General features: G+C 29.3%; 2 protein-coding genes across 2 annotated transcripts; one reads left to right on the forward strand and one right to left on the reverse strand.

Annotated features, from left to right (window-relative positions):
- Nucleotides 1–1,317: 1,317 nt before the first annotated feature.
- On the forward strand, nt 1,318–2,637 carry LOC107458174 (ATP-dependent DNA helicase PIF1-like). Its single transcript, XM_016076387.1, has one exon. The coding sequence runs from the start codon at nt 1,318–1,320 to the stop codon at nt 2,635–2,637; it is 1,320 nt and encodes a 439-aa protein (XP_015931873.1).
- A 9,135-nt stretch (nt 2,638–11,772) lies between these two features.
- LOC107458165 (protein FAR-RED IMPAIRED RESPONSE 1-like) lies at nt 11,773–14,138 on the reverse strand. The gene is made up of 6 exons (XM_016076377.1): nt 14,025–14,138; nt 13,633–13,692; nt 13,066–13,443; nt 12,861–12,940; nt 12,545–12,766; nt 11,773–12,151 (listed from the first exon to the last, which is right to left on the reverse strand). Exons 1-6 carry the CDS (start codon nt 14,136–14,138, stop codon nt 11,773–11,775), a joined length of 1,233 nt encoding a protein of 410 aa, XP_015931863.1.
- Between the last annotated feature and the right edge of the window lie 4,277 nt (nt 14,139–18,415).

Below are 18,415 nucleotides of genomic sequence, written 5' to 3' on the forward strand. Positions count from 1 at the left end.
GTTTTAATCACCTTAATTAAATCCTGTCTTTGTACCTTAACTTATACAAGTAGTAATATGTTATATATTATTTGGTATATCTAAGTAGTTATTTCTCATAGTAGAGATGTAAAAAATCATATTAAGGTTTATTACCAAATAATTAGTGGATGAATAATAGTAGATTATATTATTTTGGAAAAGTATTTTTATTATAATTATATCAAATTAATATTTAATTATGATAAAATATGTTAATTATAATTATATCATAGATTTATAATAATTACGATATTTATGTTATATATTTTAATCATTTATGTACGTAAATAATTAGAAATCAATCAAATCAAATTATCACGGTAAATAATATGTTGTATATTATTACGAAAAATAATCCGTAGATAAAATTGAAATTACACGCGTGTCATATAATTATAATTGATTAATTGGTATAAAATAACATTATACCGGTGTCATAAGTAATAATCTAAATAATTATATCTTAACAAAATATAATTTGAAATAATTTATAAACAATTATCTTAACAAAAACAATTATTTAATAATTGATTTAAAAATCAATGCAAAAAATAATTTTTAATAATAGTATTATTAACTGGGTAAATAATATAATTTCAAATTATTACTTGAAATATAAATAATATATGAAAATCAATTGAGTAAATCAATAATTTTGCACCTTAATAATTTGACAATTATTACTCAATTAACCAGTTAATTGAATTAGTAATAACAATTTCCAATTTCAAATTTTTTATATTAAGTAATTATTAAAAACTGGGTAATAACGATTTACACGGAAAAATCATTGATAAATTCAATTAACCATAAAGAAGATAATATACTATCAGTTTTAATATATTATTTATGGTAAGGAAAATTATTTCCTCAAATTAAATTTTATATAATTATAGTAAGTCTCTATAATTAAAGTAATATAAAACTGCTTCATATGTAGCAATAATATTATACATATTTATATATCTCTTTTTTTTATTTTTTTTTAAACTATTGACATATACTTAATGTAAAAAATATATAATATTAAACTATTTTGTTATGTATATATATGGATTTATATAATAAACCGTATAATTTATACGTATGGCTTAATACATATGTCAAAAAAAATTTCATAATTTTTGAAAACCATTATTTTGTTATATGAAATTGAAATTGAAATTAAATAATTTCTATTTATATAATTTTTTCTATTAGTATCGAGTATTTCCATTAAAGATTCATATCGTTTGTAATTAGTGTGTGGAGCAGAAATTTACATACGATCAAATAATTGGTGCTGTTAGCGGTAATATGGGTGGACTTTTCTTCTTATACGGTCAAGGTGGTTGTGGAAAAATATTCTTATGGTCAACTATATCATACTCAATTAGGTTTAAAGGAGGTATAGTTTTAAATATTGCCTCGAGTGGGATTGCTGCACTTTTGTTGCCTAATGGAAGAACTGCACATTTAAGGTTTAAAATTCCTTTGGCCATAAATGAGGATTCTTTGTGTAACATTAAACAGAGAAGTCCTCTTGCAAGGTTAATATCCAAAGCCAAATTAATCATATGGGATGAAGCTCCAATGATAAGTAAGTATTGTTTCGAAACTTTAGACAAATGCCTCAGAGACATCTTAAGGTGCTCAGATTCGTATAATGCTCATTTGCCATTTGGAGGTAAAGTTGCTGTTCTTGGAGAAGATTTTAGACAAATTTTACTTGTGATTCCCAGAGGTTCAAAGCAAGATATAATTCAGTCTTTTATTAATTCTTCATATTTGTGGCATAACTGTAAGGTTTTGAAGCTTACAAAAAACATGAGATTGTTACTAGGTGAAAACAACAACATACAAGAACTCAAAAATTTTGGAGAATGGCTACTTAAAATTGGTGATGGTTTGGCTGGTGATACAACAGATGGTAAATCGATCGTTCATATACCATCTGACATTTTGATTAAGAACTCTGAGACAGCTTTGGATGACCTCATTAATTTTGTATATCCAGATATGTTATCCAATTTATCCGTTGAAAATTATTTCAAGGATAGAGCAATCCTTGTACCAACTTTAGATTGTGTCACTGATGTCAACAACAAGATGACTGCAGGGTTACCTGGACAAGAAAGAGTATACTTAAGTTCAGACTTTGTGTGTGCTGAAGAGGGAAATATGGAATTTGAGTTAGATGCTTTCTCACCGGAGATTCTAAATGGAATAAATTGTTCAGGTCTACCACCACACAAGTTGGTTCTGAAGATTGGCGCTCCTTTTATGTTGCTGCGGAATATAAACCAAACTAATAGTTTGTGCAATGGAACGAGGATGCAAGTTAGAAGAATGGGAAATCATGTGATAGAATGCAAGACTTTAACTGGTAACAAAGCTGGAAGTATTGTTCTTATCCCAAGACTGAATCTAATTCCAAATAATGAAACATTGCCGGTCAGGTTTCAAAGAAGACAATTTCCAATTATCATGTCATTTGCAATGACAATAAATAAGTCTCAAGGACAAACTCTATCGAAAGTTGGAATTTACCTTCCAATGCCAGTTTTCACCTATGGTCAATTGTATGTTGCGTTATCAAGGGTAACGAGTAAAGATAGTCTGCGAGTGCTGTTGTAAGATCATGTACACTTGGAAGATAACTACACGATGAATGTGGTATATAGAGAAGTTTTTGAGAGCCTATAATAAAAAGATAATAACAAAATATCTTACTAAATCTATTTATTTATTAAAATTTATTACTATCACTTAAAAAAATTTAGAAATTCTAGGAACTAATAGATGAATTCTTATTGTACATTAATAGTTTGAGAATATTAAAATTATCATTAAAATTCGTATAATTTTATTTTCTTGACAAACAATTTTATAATTACGTTAATCATATAATTTTATATACAAACATTGATACAGTGTTGTTTTATGTATATATTTTGCAGGTATCAAAGGATAGCATTGAATTGTTATTCAATAAGTTTAAATTATTTATTGTTTATTACAAAACTTTCTGCATTAGGATTCTCTATTAATTTGTTCTTCATTTTGAGCTGATTTTGATATTTTCTTACTTCACAGTAAACCAACATATAAAACTTTGTTGGTAGATTTAAGTATTACTAAATTATTTATGGTCATATTGAGTATATATGCCTGATTTATTGAAAAAAGTAGATTAAATAACTATTTTATAGTTAATACAATTAATACTATATTAAGAAAAGAAAAACAACGCATACAAGTTATTTTTTTATTAATTAAATTATTATAATTAAAATAAAATTTAACACAACAACTTAAAATTATAATTTCAATCTTATCACGTGCATGGCACGGGTGATTAAACTTGTATAAATATATTAGTGACTAATTTTAATAGTTGATTTTAATATACAAATAATATTTTTATTTAAATATACATACTTATTTTGATTTCTTTTGTTGACAAGTGACAACATTGTAGAAAAAGGCTTTTAATTGGTAGAGAAAAAGAAGGGATGAACTGGACAAATGATAATCAAAATTCATAATCTAAACGCAAAATACACATTGAATCCGAAATTAAAGTTACTTTTATATTCTTTAGGGAAAAGGTAAATATCAATTATTAGTTGGAAAAAATTAATCATATTAGCTTTCAAGTACTCTTCATATTTAGTAAGATTAGATATTAGAACATAAATATGCAGAGCTAATAATATAGGTGTTACAGGACAAGTTCATTTGAAGAAGATACTTTAATTTTATTACTGATCATACAATACAATCTCCTATATAGCAGCACCTATAATTAATCATCAGTGTGTTTTTCGTTTTGGGGTTTTCTCAAAATCACCCTGAAAATTGGCTTCCGACTTAATTTAGCTATCGAATTATCAATTGACTCAAATTCACCCGTGGACTCCGTTGTTGTCGCCGGCCTCTGCCTCACCTCCTTGTCTTCACCTGTCGACTCCCTCGTCTTCACCGGCCTCTTCCTCTCCACCGACTCCTCATCTTCCACCCGCGGATGTATATCAACGATTACTTGATGCTCATCTTGGCTGGAGGATTGAAATTGATTAGAAGGCTGAGACTGAGCTTGGGTTTCAACAAGATATGTTTCTAAAAAGGGAGCTGGAACAATGAAGATGAAGCATAAAACCACTCCCACAGCACCTAAGAACAACTTGATTCCCATGAGCTCTACAATTAGAGCTCCCGTGAAGACGGTGAGGAGTTCACTGAATAAGAGGTAAAGAAAGATCTTCCACCAGTTCCACTCTCCGAAAAGGTGGATGAAATAGGTGCTGTAAGCGTAACACAGCAATCCAACCACGGTTGAACCAACACTCACTAGTCTCCGCACCTTTTCTTCTTCGTTAGGTCTCATAAGCAAGACCCACAATTTCATATATACTTTTTTGTTTTCGGGAATTCTGTTTACTGCATTTCAAAGACAGCGTTGTTGTTCCTCCGAACAACTTTTCTCTTTCTGGGCTCTAAAATTATTTATTTTTTGGATCCCGCTAAGAAGACAATGGATTATCTATATAATGTGTATAAATGAACATCCCATTATATTTATAAAATGAGTTCACCAAGATTCGAACTCTTGACCTTTCGAATCTAGCATTCTAATACTATGTTATGATATCACTCATCCCAAAAACTTGAACTGATGAGAAAAGGTAACACTAATAGTTATATCTCTAATACTTCATAAACCTCCATTGTACATATTATATAAATATTCCATTGGTTCCTCATACTTTCTCTTATTTTTTTAAGAAGAGTGGTAGGGAGTCAGTAATTATTGTGTTTTGTAATTATTAATTAGCCATTAATAGTGTTAGATTAAATTCAATGGTATAAGATCATTCAATTTTTTATAGTTAAATACTAGCCAACTTTTTCAAAATTTGCTGACCTCTGAGACGTTTCCTTTCTTTTCTTCTATTTATTTAGCAAACGAGATAAACACTAAATTATCGCCAACATGATAGGTTGATAACAGCACAAATAATTTTATTATATATTACTAATTTTACGAATAAAATATATTATATATTACTTTTCATAATTAAAATTTGATTTTTTTAAATTAAAGAATTTTTTAATCTCTCTAATTATTTTACACACTTTATTTTTTATATATTACTAGTATTTTTACTCCATTACGAGAATATAAATTTTTTAAAATTATCGGTCACTTTGTTCTGACAGCATAGATTATGCATGACACAAAAAATTTATAAAATCAAACTATTTTTATAAAAAAAGTCATAAGTTGACAAAAGTCTCTAATTAAGAAGACCAAGGCATTTGTAGATAAAAAATCAAATAATAAAATTTTTAGTTATTATTTTTATATGAAAAAGTCTAATTTTTTATTAATAATTAATTTTAACATTTGTTATCTAAAATTTAAAACAATTTAACTTGTATATTTTTATATTGAATTAGATTTTAAGTCTATTGCACAAATAGAAATAATTAATTTTTATACTTGTTATCTAAAAATAATATTTTTTTCTCTATGTATATAAAAATATAATTAGATATTAGCATAAAAAATTATACTAATAGTTATAAAATTAATTCAAAATTAATTTTTTTAAATAATTGAATTTTGATTCTAATTTTTAATTATAACATTAGTATTCTCTCCAAATTATATGTAATAAATATTTGAAAGAAGAAAAATAAAAATATACATTAAAAAGACAAGCGGTGACAATTTAAAACTAAATAAAAAACAAAAAAATGTATATAATAATATTTTTTATTTGAATTATATATATTATTTTGTTAATTTTATTTTTTGTACAATAGAAAAGTAGAAAAAATAGAGAATGAGAGAAAAAAGAGAAAGGTAAAGATGAAGAATGAGAGTGAAAGTTTGTTAATTTTAGAAGAATTTTTTTAATTGTAATAAAAAAATATCGGATGACATATTTTGATTTATCAAATTACTAATATAAAATATAAATTATATATAGAGTGAAAATGGTTGAGAGAAATAGAAAAAATGGAGAGAGGTAGATGAGAGAATTTAGGAAGGAAGTTTATTAATTTTGGAGAAAAATATTTTCTCTTAATTTTAATAAGAGAGTGTCATATGACACATTTGGTTACTAAATTAGATAGTAATATATGATACATAATATAAGTATATTTCAATTTTAATTTCAATATTTCAATTTTAATTTTAATGCAATTAAAGAATGTCATGTTGCATATTTTGATTATCAAATTCGTAATTAGTTGTTGATAATGATATATAAAAGAGATAGAGTGGTTGAAGAAATGAGAGAGATACAGAAAGAAAGATAGGAGAGGGGAGAACTCTTTAATTTTAGAAAGAAATATTTGATTTGTTGGGAATAAATAGTATGATCATAATCCAATCAATCATGTGTCAAATAATTTGTTATTGTTATTATATTAAAATATTAATATAATAAGGTTCTTGATTAAATTTAGAGATTTATCATTGTAATAGTGATTATAATATTGAGAGATAAATCTTTTATAATTTATAATCTAAATTATTTTTAGTCATATGATTATTAAAAAGGACATTAATAATTCAAATTGAGCTTGTGTCCATGTAGTTTTATAAGACATGAGCTCCATAACAAAGTCTGATGGATTATTCCCTGGCAAAAGGTAGGAGAATGCTTTATGGTCCATACTATGAGATCCTCTCTTGAAAAGAATCTCATTTGAACTCAATAAAACACTAAATAAGTAGGCCACTGCCTGAGCCTCCTCAGGGCTATACTGCATTGCCCTCGTAATCTTGAAGTTCGAACGGATGAACTGTTAAGACTTGGAACGGGCTGTTAGGGTTCGGATAATGGAGGAAGATAAGCACCTAATAGTCCATAATCAATGTTTCTTACTGGCGAAAATGTGTATACTTTTATAGTTGATTAGGAGTTAAGTCTGTTGCACAAATATAAATAATTAATTTTTATTATTGCTATTTAACAATAGTTTTTTTTATAGTTGATTAGGTGTTAAGCCTGTTGTACAAATAAAAATAATTAATTTTTATTATTGCTATTTAACAATAGTTTTTTTTTCTCAATATGTATAAAAAACATAATTAGATATTAGTATAAATAAAATTATACTGATAGTTATAAAATTAACTCAAAATTAATTTTTTTAAAACAATTGAATCTTGATTCTAACTTTTAATTATAACATTAGTATTCTCTCCAAATTATATGTAATAAATATTTGAAAGAACAGAAATAAAAATATAGTAAAAATTTAAAACTAAATAAAAAATTAAAATAATATGTATATAATAATAATATTTTTTATTTGAATTATATTATTTTGTTAATTTTATTTTTTGTAGAACAGAAAGATAGAAAAAATAGAGATAAGAGAAAAGAGAGATAAAGATGAAGAATGAGAGTAAGAGTGTGCGTTTGTTAATTTTGGAAAAAAAATTATTTTAATTGTAAAAAAATACCAGATGATATATTTTGATTTGTCAAATTATTAATATAAAATATAAATTATGTATAGAGTAAAAATGGTAGAAAGAAATAGAAAAATAGAGAGAGGTAGATGAGAAAATTTAGAAAAGGAATTTATTAATTTAGAAAAAAATATTTTCTCTTAATTTTAATAAGAGAGTGTCATGTGACACATTTGACTATTAAATTAGATAGTAATTTATGATACATAATATAGGTATATTTCAATTTCAATTTTCATATTTTAATTTTAATTTTAATATAATTAAAAAATGTCATGTTGCACATTTTGATTATCAAATTAGTAATTAGTCATTGATATTGATAATGATATATCAAATAGATAAAGTAGTTGAAGAAATGAGAGAAATTGAGAAAGGAAGAGGGAGGATGGAAGAACTCTTTAATTTTGGAGAAAAAAATTTGATTTCAATTGCAATGAGGGAGTTACATGTGGCACATTTTGGTTGTGAAATTAGTAAGGAGGAGGGAAGAATTCTTTAATTTTTGAGGGAAAGATTTAATTTCAATTATAATGAGAGAGTGACATGTGACATATTTTGGTTGTAAAATTAGTAACGAGGAGAGGATAATTCCTTAATTTTTGAATAAAAGATTTGATTTTAATTGCAATGAGAAAGTGACATGTTTGGTTGTAAAATTAGAGATATATAATAGATAATAAGTACAATAATATTAGGGAACCAAGAGGGTTTCCAGCCAAAAACCTGCCAACTCCTGTTGGGCTGGGACTCAAAAGCCCAATCCGCCTTAGCAACATCCAAAATTAACCTAGGTAAACATAATTAACCTAACTAAACCCTCTCTTCTAATTTTATTGTTTCACCGTTTCACAACTCAGAAACCATCGACGGTAGTGCCATACTACAAAGTTCAGCTCGTGGCGTTATCCTCTGCCCCCGATGGACGCTGCTCTTCGGTCCACCACGTGCGAGCAACATCCAACCTCCGTAGCTCGCTTCAGAACGCCGCAAAGCTTCCTTCTCATCAACGTGGTCACTGCCGCGTTACTTGGAGTCAACACCATCTATGCCTCAGCGTCGCCGTGCCACCCAATTGCGAGGAACAAGGAGGTTCTTTTTCACATCAAGAGTGTGCTGCTGCTGCATGTCAGTGATGGTGGCGCCCTTGAAGCCTCTCTACCCTACATTGTCACGATAGGACGTCCCCTGCCCTCAACCTCGAATCATTGCTTGACGGAACTAATTGGTAAGTTTTTAATAATTGGAGTTGATTGATATAGGGTTTGAGTACCATGGTTTACAAGTTGTTGGATGTTACCGTTGATTTGGTAATAAATATAGATTTGTTAGATGTTGTTGTTGATTGCATCTGACGGTTTTGTTAAAGGATTTGCTTATGGTGTTTTATTTAGCTAGATGATTCTTTTCTACTATAGTTGGAAAATAATTGAATACTAATTGTATACGTTATTCGATTTATCTAACAATTGATTTTTAAAACAGGGTGCCCCTGATCTGTTGATGAAGCTTAGCATCATACATAAATATAGATTTCTTTTTATATTTCATATGCACTTCCAACTTATTGTTGAAGCTTAGCATCATCCCACCTGCATATGTGTTTTCTATGTTGCATATATTTTTTTTTCAAATTATTATTGCTAAATTATTATTTTTTCATGTGAACAGCAGTTCAAAACAAATAAAAGAAAAAGGAAGAATTTTCCAGCACGAATTTTAAAAAATTATAACCAGCAAAATCAATTTGAATTTATAAGATTTTAATTAGTTTGCACATGCTACATTGGTTCTCTTTTTTTTGTGGTTTGGGAGTTAGATTAAAAAAAGATGAAAATTGTGTTCATTGTGTTTGTTAATCTATGCTATAGTTCAGAAACTGTGGATGTAGTCGATGTGACTGACTTTTGCTAAATTGTTGGAAGTTTTTGAATTGATGTAATTAGAGATTGGATGTTGATGAAATTAGTGAACGAATGATGCTGTTATTAGGAGTTGGATTTTGCTGAATTGTATGTGATTAAAGATTGAATGTTGCTATTTTCTTAATAATTACATGGGATTTTGACGAGGAAATTATATTAAATTTAGTCTAAATTTGGTCAAATTTTGTTTTGGTCCTAATCATGGTCCAAGAGTCATTTCATTTGGAGCACTGAAATCGATTCTCCTTCTCTGCTTGTATCTTACTACTTGTTAAACAATTTTTTCTATATGTCAAATTTAACTTGGATGTTATTCAAAATGAATATCTTGCAATTTGATAGATGATACTTCTACTTTGGGTTTAATATGGTAATAAGTAATTGTGGTTTCGTATAGCAGCAACAACTATTTGCAATCGTAGACTCTTTTGGTTTTGCTTCTGATTTCGTATGCAGTTTCTATTAAAGGATTTGCGCTTGTTTCTTGTGAACGCGCACCAGGATTATGTTACAGAAAAGCCAATCAAAATGGGAAAAAAAGTAGAATGATATTTACCGTTATCAATATGTCGTTCCACATAATCCTATCTTTGACTTACATCTACTATTGCCGTTGACAGAAATGGTTAGAGTCGTGGTGCTCGCCCAGCTACATCCATGACGTGATGAGCACGCTAACTAAAAACAACTCCATTGAGAAGCTTGCGAAGATTGATCAAATCGGATTCGGATTCCTGAGGCTTGTTCCTAATTGGTCGGTGAAGTAGATCATTATGGTTCACCTGGCCGAGTCATATCAGGTTAAGACAAGAACTTTTGTACTCAACGTTGGCAACATCCGCCTTAATGTCGAGTTAATCGGGAAGGTGTTCGACATTCCGTCTGGAGGTGAGTTCCGCTCTCCGAATAACTAAATGTGCCACGGGTATATTAGTGCAAATATCATTGGGTATATACTTATCACCATGCACTGACGTATCGACATGTTGTAGGAGATCTATTCCCAAAACTGGATGACAATAATCCATCCCACGTGGCCCTGAAAAAGAGGTTCCCCAGACGGACAACAACTGAACTCTGGGATCTAGTGTATAGCTGTCTTATGATAACAGAATCAGATAGAATGGAGTTCAGGAGATATTTTCTACTGGTGGTAATGAAAATGTTCTTGTGCCCCACCACTCAACAGGTAATTTCGCCATGGCACATTTACCCAGTCTTAGATGTTTCTGATCCACGAAGATTCAACTGGCCATTGCAAACTCTAAAGTGGTTCGACATGGCTGTCGAGAAGTATAAGCTGAAAGGAAACAAAACTTGTGAAGGCTGCATGTTCGTCATGCTGGTAGGACGCAATGACTATTAGTAAATTCAGTATGCCGTTTTTTTTATGTAGAACATAACTTGTAGAAAATTAATTTCCTCTGCATTAGTTTCGAGAGTTCAGGCACTAGTACTGTTATTCGTATGAGATATACTGATATTTTGCTGAATAACTTGAATTTTTGTTGACTAATTTTAGATGTTTCAGCGTATGATTTTAGCTGAATGTTTTATGTCACTAGTTCTGTGTGCCTTGCATTATGTCTCTTGTATATGCTAGCTGATGTTATTCCTTGTGTAATGGGTGTTTTGTAAGAAAAAAGTTAGTTATAAGTAAGTTTATTTTTTGTTTTAAATCAAACTTTTGTCTGAATGTCGTTATTTAAAATTGCAGCATCAAAAAGTGATTTTTTGAACAGGTTTGTTGGAGTTTTAACTCAATCTATTGGTAGCGATGTGGATGATTATCTAAGTGGACATCCATATGTTTTTTTTATACTGATTAGATGGTTTTTGTCTTTTATGCAATATGTCTTTCCCACTCAAAAAGTTTATATTATTAGTCCTGCAATGAATGGCCGAAACTGATTCTCCTTTTCTTTTTTTACCTTACTATTTGTTAAGTAATTTTTCTGAATGCCAAAAATTTTCTCCCCTTGCTTTCCAACCTTTTACCATCCTGAACTATATCTGGTTCTAACGGTTCAACTTAAGAATATATTCAAGCTATTTTTCCTTTACGTAGAACACAACTTATACCCATCCTCTGTGCAGGTCCTCTATTTTCAGCGGTAGCAATACGGTCAGCTCAACAACTGTCATGAGCATGGGCCATGGCTCACTACATGGACCTCGGAGAGGCTAGAAAAGAAGGTGCAATATATTATATCTGAGGTACTCATTTCTCTCTAGTAATCGGTTACTTTATGCCAGTATGTAGGTGGATGCTGCTTCTAAAAGGACTCAAGATGTTTCTTATCTTTGCTATTTGGTTATTTCTAAATATGTTTTCCAGTTTCAGATGTGCTAGGTAGTTATGGTTGACCCCGTGTGGTTGAACATATTACTGGTGTATTCCTGGTAAAACTGTCTCTCAATGGCTGTGCTCCCTATACATGGGATGACTCCTTTCGAGTCCGCAGCATCATCTTCCAACTCCTTCTGCTCTTTGTTTCCAAGCACATTGTCGTATTCATGGACGAACTGAACCAACCTACTCTTGCAATGCAGAAAGCCCCCGTAAAATGCATGCATACTTTCACTCCACTGTGTACTCCTCATGCTGGCCCAAAATTCACTCTTGAAGAATATTGGAACCCACTTCCATCGATTCGCATAAGGTCTGCCCAAAAAAAAAAACATAAGAGTGTCGCTTAGACAAAACATGATGACAGCTTCCAAAGCACTGAGAAACAAATAAAAAAACATCCAGACACACTATGAGAAAAAAACATCTGTTTGTGTATTAAAAAGAACATCCACTGACTAGTAAGGTAGAAAACTCAGCTACATTTCTTAGAAAAAATACAAGAACGGAATCAAGCTGGCAGAAATAACATAAAGTGAATAAATAGGCAACATGAAACCAACAGATGGGATTTAATTTAACGATCACGGACCTGCTAACCGTCTGTTCTGGCCTAGGTCAAATTCTTTGATGAAACTAGCCCAATCAGCTTCAAACGAGTCAGACGAAGGAGAATTTCACACAATGTGATTCATCACAGTATTCAATTCTCCGTACCTAGTGTAGCCCCCGAGCATGAATTGTGATTTCTTCATTATGTGTCAGATGCACCATCGGTGGACAATATCGGATAGGACCTTCCTAATAGCACCAGTCATTGCCTTGCACTGGTCAGTGATGAGCCCCCTTAGCGTAGTCCTGATGCATCTCACCCACTGCGTGAACACCCACTCAAAATTAGGGATCTCCTCGCTCCCAAGTAAAGCACAGCCAAAAAGAGTAGACTTCTCATGGTGGTTTACACTGACAAATGATGCAAACGGTAGACCATGCCTGAGAAAACACCAACAACAATACAGACTTGTTTCTTCTGTAAATGGTGTCGAACGACACCACATATCCGTAATATTCATACGAAGTCCTGCACCTTGTATCTACCCAGAGTGCACTCTTAAATTTATTAGCATCGTCAACATCTATGGTATAAAAGAAGCTGGGATTGATCTCCTTCATTTGAACGAAATAATTCATTATCCCCTTGAAGTCCGCATTGTCATCGGAGCATCGGAGTTTGCTTGTGATGTAATTTCTGACATTCTTTCTGAAAAACTCAGGTTTGAAGACCCACCAACCTCGTTTGACAGTACTAGATACGTCTTGTTGGGTCTTATGTCAGCCTCATTGTTATCCGTAATGACGCACTTAGCATGCATGGTCAACTCCCTATACTCATGATAGCGGACAGCTTTCTTAGCCAAACAGGGGTGAGAATGCCTCAATTCTAACCTATACACAACCCAACATTCCTTCTCCCTGTCCAGCATAACATACATCCTTACTCTGCATCTCGTGGCTGTTATTCTGTTTGTCCGAGTTGCTGCCTTAACCCGAGATTCCCGATAACCCTCTCGTGTGCAGTGAAGAAATTGATTAACAGGTATCTTTGATTCCTTCTGCATCTTGTCGAAATTCGTGTTCCTGACTTTGGTTACGAACCCCACTTTCTTTGCCTAATTTGCATAAAATTTCTGTGCCAAATGTAACGAATCAAAACTCATTCCTATGACTGGAATTTTCTTTTCGCTGATGCCACTATGATCCGGCAATTGTAAAGACAATTTATAGAACCAAATACGAATGAAGCTAGCATTAATGTAGTAACTATAACGCGATAACAAATAATAAGGAATAATTCACACCTCGTGTCTCAATTCCAACTCATCCTTACTCATCACAATGACGTCGATAACTTTGTCGCCCTTCAATTAAATATACGGGGAAAAAACTTTTACAACCTAAAAAACCTTAATATATAATGAATCACTCAAATAAAAAATATCAACAAAATAGTGCAAGGGCATATGGGAGTCAGGCTAATTTAATAATAGCAATTCTTTGGATTTGAACATGCTGGGTAAATATTTGATAACAATTCCTATCTTACTTTAATAATTTCTCAACTAAATACAACACCGTTCCAGAATTTTTCAAATAAATAAAGTTAAAAAACATCTAATTAACATGAAGAAAAAATATTCACATAACACGTGATAAAATTGCCTACAATGCAAGAACAGGCCATGCAACATACCTTAGACCCCTCTTGCTCTTGAATAACAACTTCTCCCGTACTCAATTCTTCATCGCCTTGGGTTGAATTGGTCAATGTGTTGTTCGATGCGCCCACCGGAGTTGAAAACTTCATGGACGATGTTATGTGGTTCCAGAATTCTTGTACCGCAACAACCGCTTCTTTGTGAAGGAAACACTTGGCGTGATGATCCGTGCGGGAGTTTCTGTTACCGAGTCGGGAACACAACTTGATCCACGATCAAGAATGTCACCGTCAATGGCGACACGCACCCGCAGAGAGAAGCGATTTCTGGACTTTCAAAGTGAATGATTTGAAGGAGAGAGTGGTGGCACGGACTAATGGCAGCAATCGGGAACAACAAGAACGATGGTCAACACAACCCAATATGTGGCGTCACAGACCGACGGATACCGATCGAGAAGGGAGCGCTGCTTGGATGGTTGGATGGAGGAGGTGGGTGCCGCTTGGGATAGAGGGTGAAGAATCGGGATGGCGCCGCTTGAAAGAGAGGGTGAAGAGATTCGGAATTCTTTGAAGCAAACTTCCGTGATCCCCGTAGCTAATTTTTGAACGTATCATTCAAAAACATAATTTAGGATAAAAAGCAATTAATTCCAAATATTCTAAATTAAAAATAAATAAAACTAATTAAAATTATTATAATTAAATGAGTTGTTTAATTTTCGGTTGGTTAGGAGTCTATATATTTTTCCTAATAGATATAATAGATTATATAACATTTTTAAATAGGAGGGCACTCAGATAAAGACGCCTAAAACGTCTTTTTTTAAAGATGTTTTCATGTTGTGTTTTAATTAGTTTCTGTATAATTTATTCGGTGTTCCTCATCACATATTATTAAATTTCTCAAAATATTTTCTTTTCAAAAATAATAAAAAAAATAATTTAGACTAAAACAAAAAAGGTAATAAATTAACTATTAAATTTTTTTAAAATATTATTTACATAAAAAATATTAAAATTTTTATAAATAAAAAATAATTAATTTTTATTCGTATAATATATAAAATAATTACTATATTATTATTATATTATAGATTAAAATTTACTAATTTAAATTTTATTTTTATTTTTAATATAAGTATTAGAAATAAATAAATTTTTTTATAACAAGGTGTAATGTAACAAAATATATATAATATTAATTAGTTTTTAAAAAATTCTGAAAAGATAGATTTTTTTCTAATAAAGTGTCATTAAAAAATTAACATTATAAAAACTAATTTCAACCAATATGATATAATAGGTTATTAAATATATTTAATACAAAACACATTGAATATAAATTTTTATTGAGTTTAAATTTTAAATAATTTTTAATTGAATTTCGAATACTTTTATTTTAAAGAGTTAGAATATTTTAACATTATTTTTTTCGTATCTTTTTAATTAAGTCTTTGATTTTTTAAATTATAAACCTTATTTATAATTAAGAGTAATATTTTAACACCACCAATTAGTCACACATATAAAAATACAAGAACAATTCTATTGTCATAATTATAATCTAACTTTATAAGCAATACAATACAATGAAACTATATATAAGTAATATAACTAAATTTTATCTATCTCTATAGTCACATTTCATAAATAATATAAGTAAATTATATTTATGTTTATAATTAAAATATGAATAAAAATATAAAAAATTATCAGGATGGTTAATTTTTTTTGTTCATAATTTTTTTTATTTTTTTGTTGTGAAAAGTTTAATTATTTTAATAATTAATTATTTTTTAAAAAAATAATTGAATAACACAAAAAAATCTTATTAAGAGTAATTTATTTATATATGATTAAAAAATAATTGAATAATTATATACGGTCACGTCACTAAATAATTTATCATCCGAATTATATATGAATCAAATTGATAATATGATGGCTAACACTACAAAAATCGATAACAAGGTTAAGGACTTACAAAACCTTTCTTAAGATCATAGAAAAAATATTTATATTTGTGTGATATATAAAACAATTATCATATTATTATTATTATTACATTATATATATATATATGAGCAAAAAAAGTCCAACTGTTTTAAAGTAAAATTTTCTTTTAATATTTGATTAAATGTTCTTGTATTTAGTACTTTTTTTGGCACTTCCTCTTAGTTAAAAATATAATCATTATAATTTTTTAGTTATTATTACTAGGGGTGTTTGCAGATGGGATATGGATGAAATTTCGATGTAATTCGCACTAAACTCATTAGATCAAATTCAATATTCTTACTTTTTATGTTTGGATCAGATATCAAATATATCCATAAAATAAAAAATATTAAAAAATTTTATTTTTATAAAAAAGGTCAATAATTTTTTGTTTATTTTTTTAAATATATTTACTTCTATCTGATTAGAGTGTGGATCTGATTCGATCCAATCCGATTATCTTACAGATCAGATCATATCCTCAAATTACAGATCAGATATAGATAAATACATGAACACCCCTAACTACTACTATAGGTTTATTGTTGCAAAAGAATGCTTCTTTTATTATAAACCATTATTAGATCTTAATTACCGTTAAAACAACTTAATTGTCAACAAAGAGATAATACTTATTGATCTTTGAAATTATGTTCGCATTTCAATCCATAGTTGTAAAAACCGAGCTGGATCGGCTGGTTCGACCGTAAAACTAGTGAACCGGACTAGAACCGGACGTCCGGTTCGATTTACTCCTTGGACCGTTTAAGGAATAAAATCGATGTGAACCGGTAAGAACCGGTGCAAACCGGTCTAATCGAACTGATCTGTTTGAAAAGTTTTTTAAAATGTCTCCACACGGTCTCGAACTAAGAACCTTGGAGCAAAAGCAACCTCTATTTGCCACTTAGCCATTGTACTTCTAAGTACTATATTTGACAAATACTAATTATATAGTATACATAAATATCTAATTTAATTTAATTTTTGTTTTTTTTTTAATTTTTAAAATTAATTATATTTTAATTATATACCATTATTAATATAAATATAAATTTCACTAAAAATTTATTAATTTACTTGATCTATTTTATTGCTAGTATTGTAATTAAGGTTATTTGTTTTGATGTTAGTGTTAAAATCTACTGATATTATAGTTAGATGATAGGCTTTTTGAATTAATTTTTTTTATTGTGTCAAAATAAGATATTATTGTAGTATTAAAATTTTATGGTTTTTTTTATATTAGTTACTTTTAGAAGTTGAGACTTGATTCTTCATAAAATGTTAGTGAAGATATGCATTTCAAATTTTAATTTTAAGCTTTTAACTATTTTATATTTTATATTTACGTGAGACCGGTTTTATCGATTCAACCAGTGATTTATCGGTTGAACCAATAAACCCGTAAACTTGTAGCTTGACCGGTTCGATCACTGGTTCGGTTCTAACAACTATGTTTCAATCTAATTTCAAAAATTTTGATTTACTCAATTTAGTCTCCCAACTTAATAGTTATGACTCACATTGGTTCCTAATCTTATTTTTGTCACTGTCTCACAAAATCGTTAACGACATGTTGAGATGGACTAACGACTATTTGATGTGACAATTGAAATTTTTTTACCTTATTTTTTTCAACTAAACACTTAAAACCCTAATATGAGTTACGGATACCTAAGTTAAAAAATTAAATTAAGTAAATTGAAACTTTAAAAATCAGATTAAAGCTCGAATATAACTTCAAAACAGAACTTTAACTTAGCTAGTGATTAATTTAAATGAGAATTAAATAAATCAAAATTCAACATAATTTTTATCAATGTTTTCAAATTCGAAATTTCTATACCAAAATTAACTAGGATTTTTCTTTAAATTAAAAATTTAATGAAATAGTGAATTTAATTATCTTAACCAATGTCCTAATTAATTACTTTTATGTCTTACAAAAATTGTATATGAAAAGAAAATAATTAATTTGTCTACTTTAATAAATAGTTATTTTACTAAAATGAAAGAAACTATTTTTTTAAAATTTTTTAAGAATTAATTAATATTATATATATTTTGTTACATTACATTTAGTTATAAAAATTTTATTTATTTCTAATTCTTATATTAAAAATGAAAAGAAAATTTAAATTAGTGAATTTTAATCTATAATATAATAATAATTAAATATTTTTTATTGTTTTTTGAAAGAAAATCTTTTGAGAAATTTAATAATATGTGATGAAGAACACCGAATAAATTATATAAAAACCAATTAAAATACAACATAGAAACATTTTTAAAAAATGACATTTTAAACGTCTTTACCTGAGTGGCCTCCTTTTAAATAACAAGGGTGCCAGGGTTGACGTTTACTTCTTGTAGTTTGTGTTTCTTGTTATTTTGTTAATATGATAAACGGCCCCTTATTATTT

This window comes from Arachis duranensis, chromosome 1, assembly GCF_000817695.3.
Source record: "Arachis duranensis cultivar V14167 chromosome 1, aradu.V14167.gnm2.J7QH, whole genome shotgun sequence".
In the NCBI taxonomy this organism is placed as follows: Eukaryota; Viridiplantae; Streptophyta; class Magnoliopsida; order Fabales; family Fabaceae; genus Arachis; species Arachis duranensis.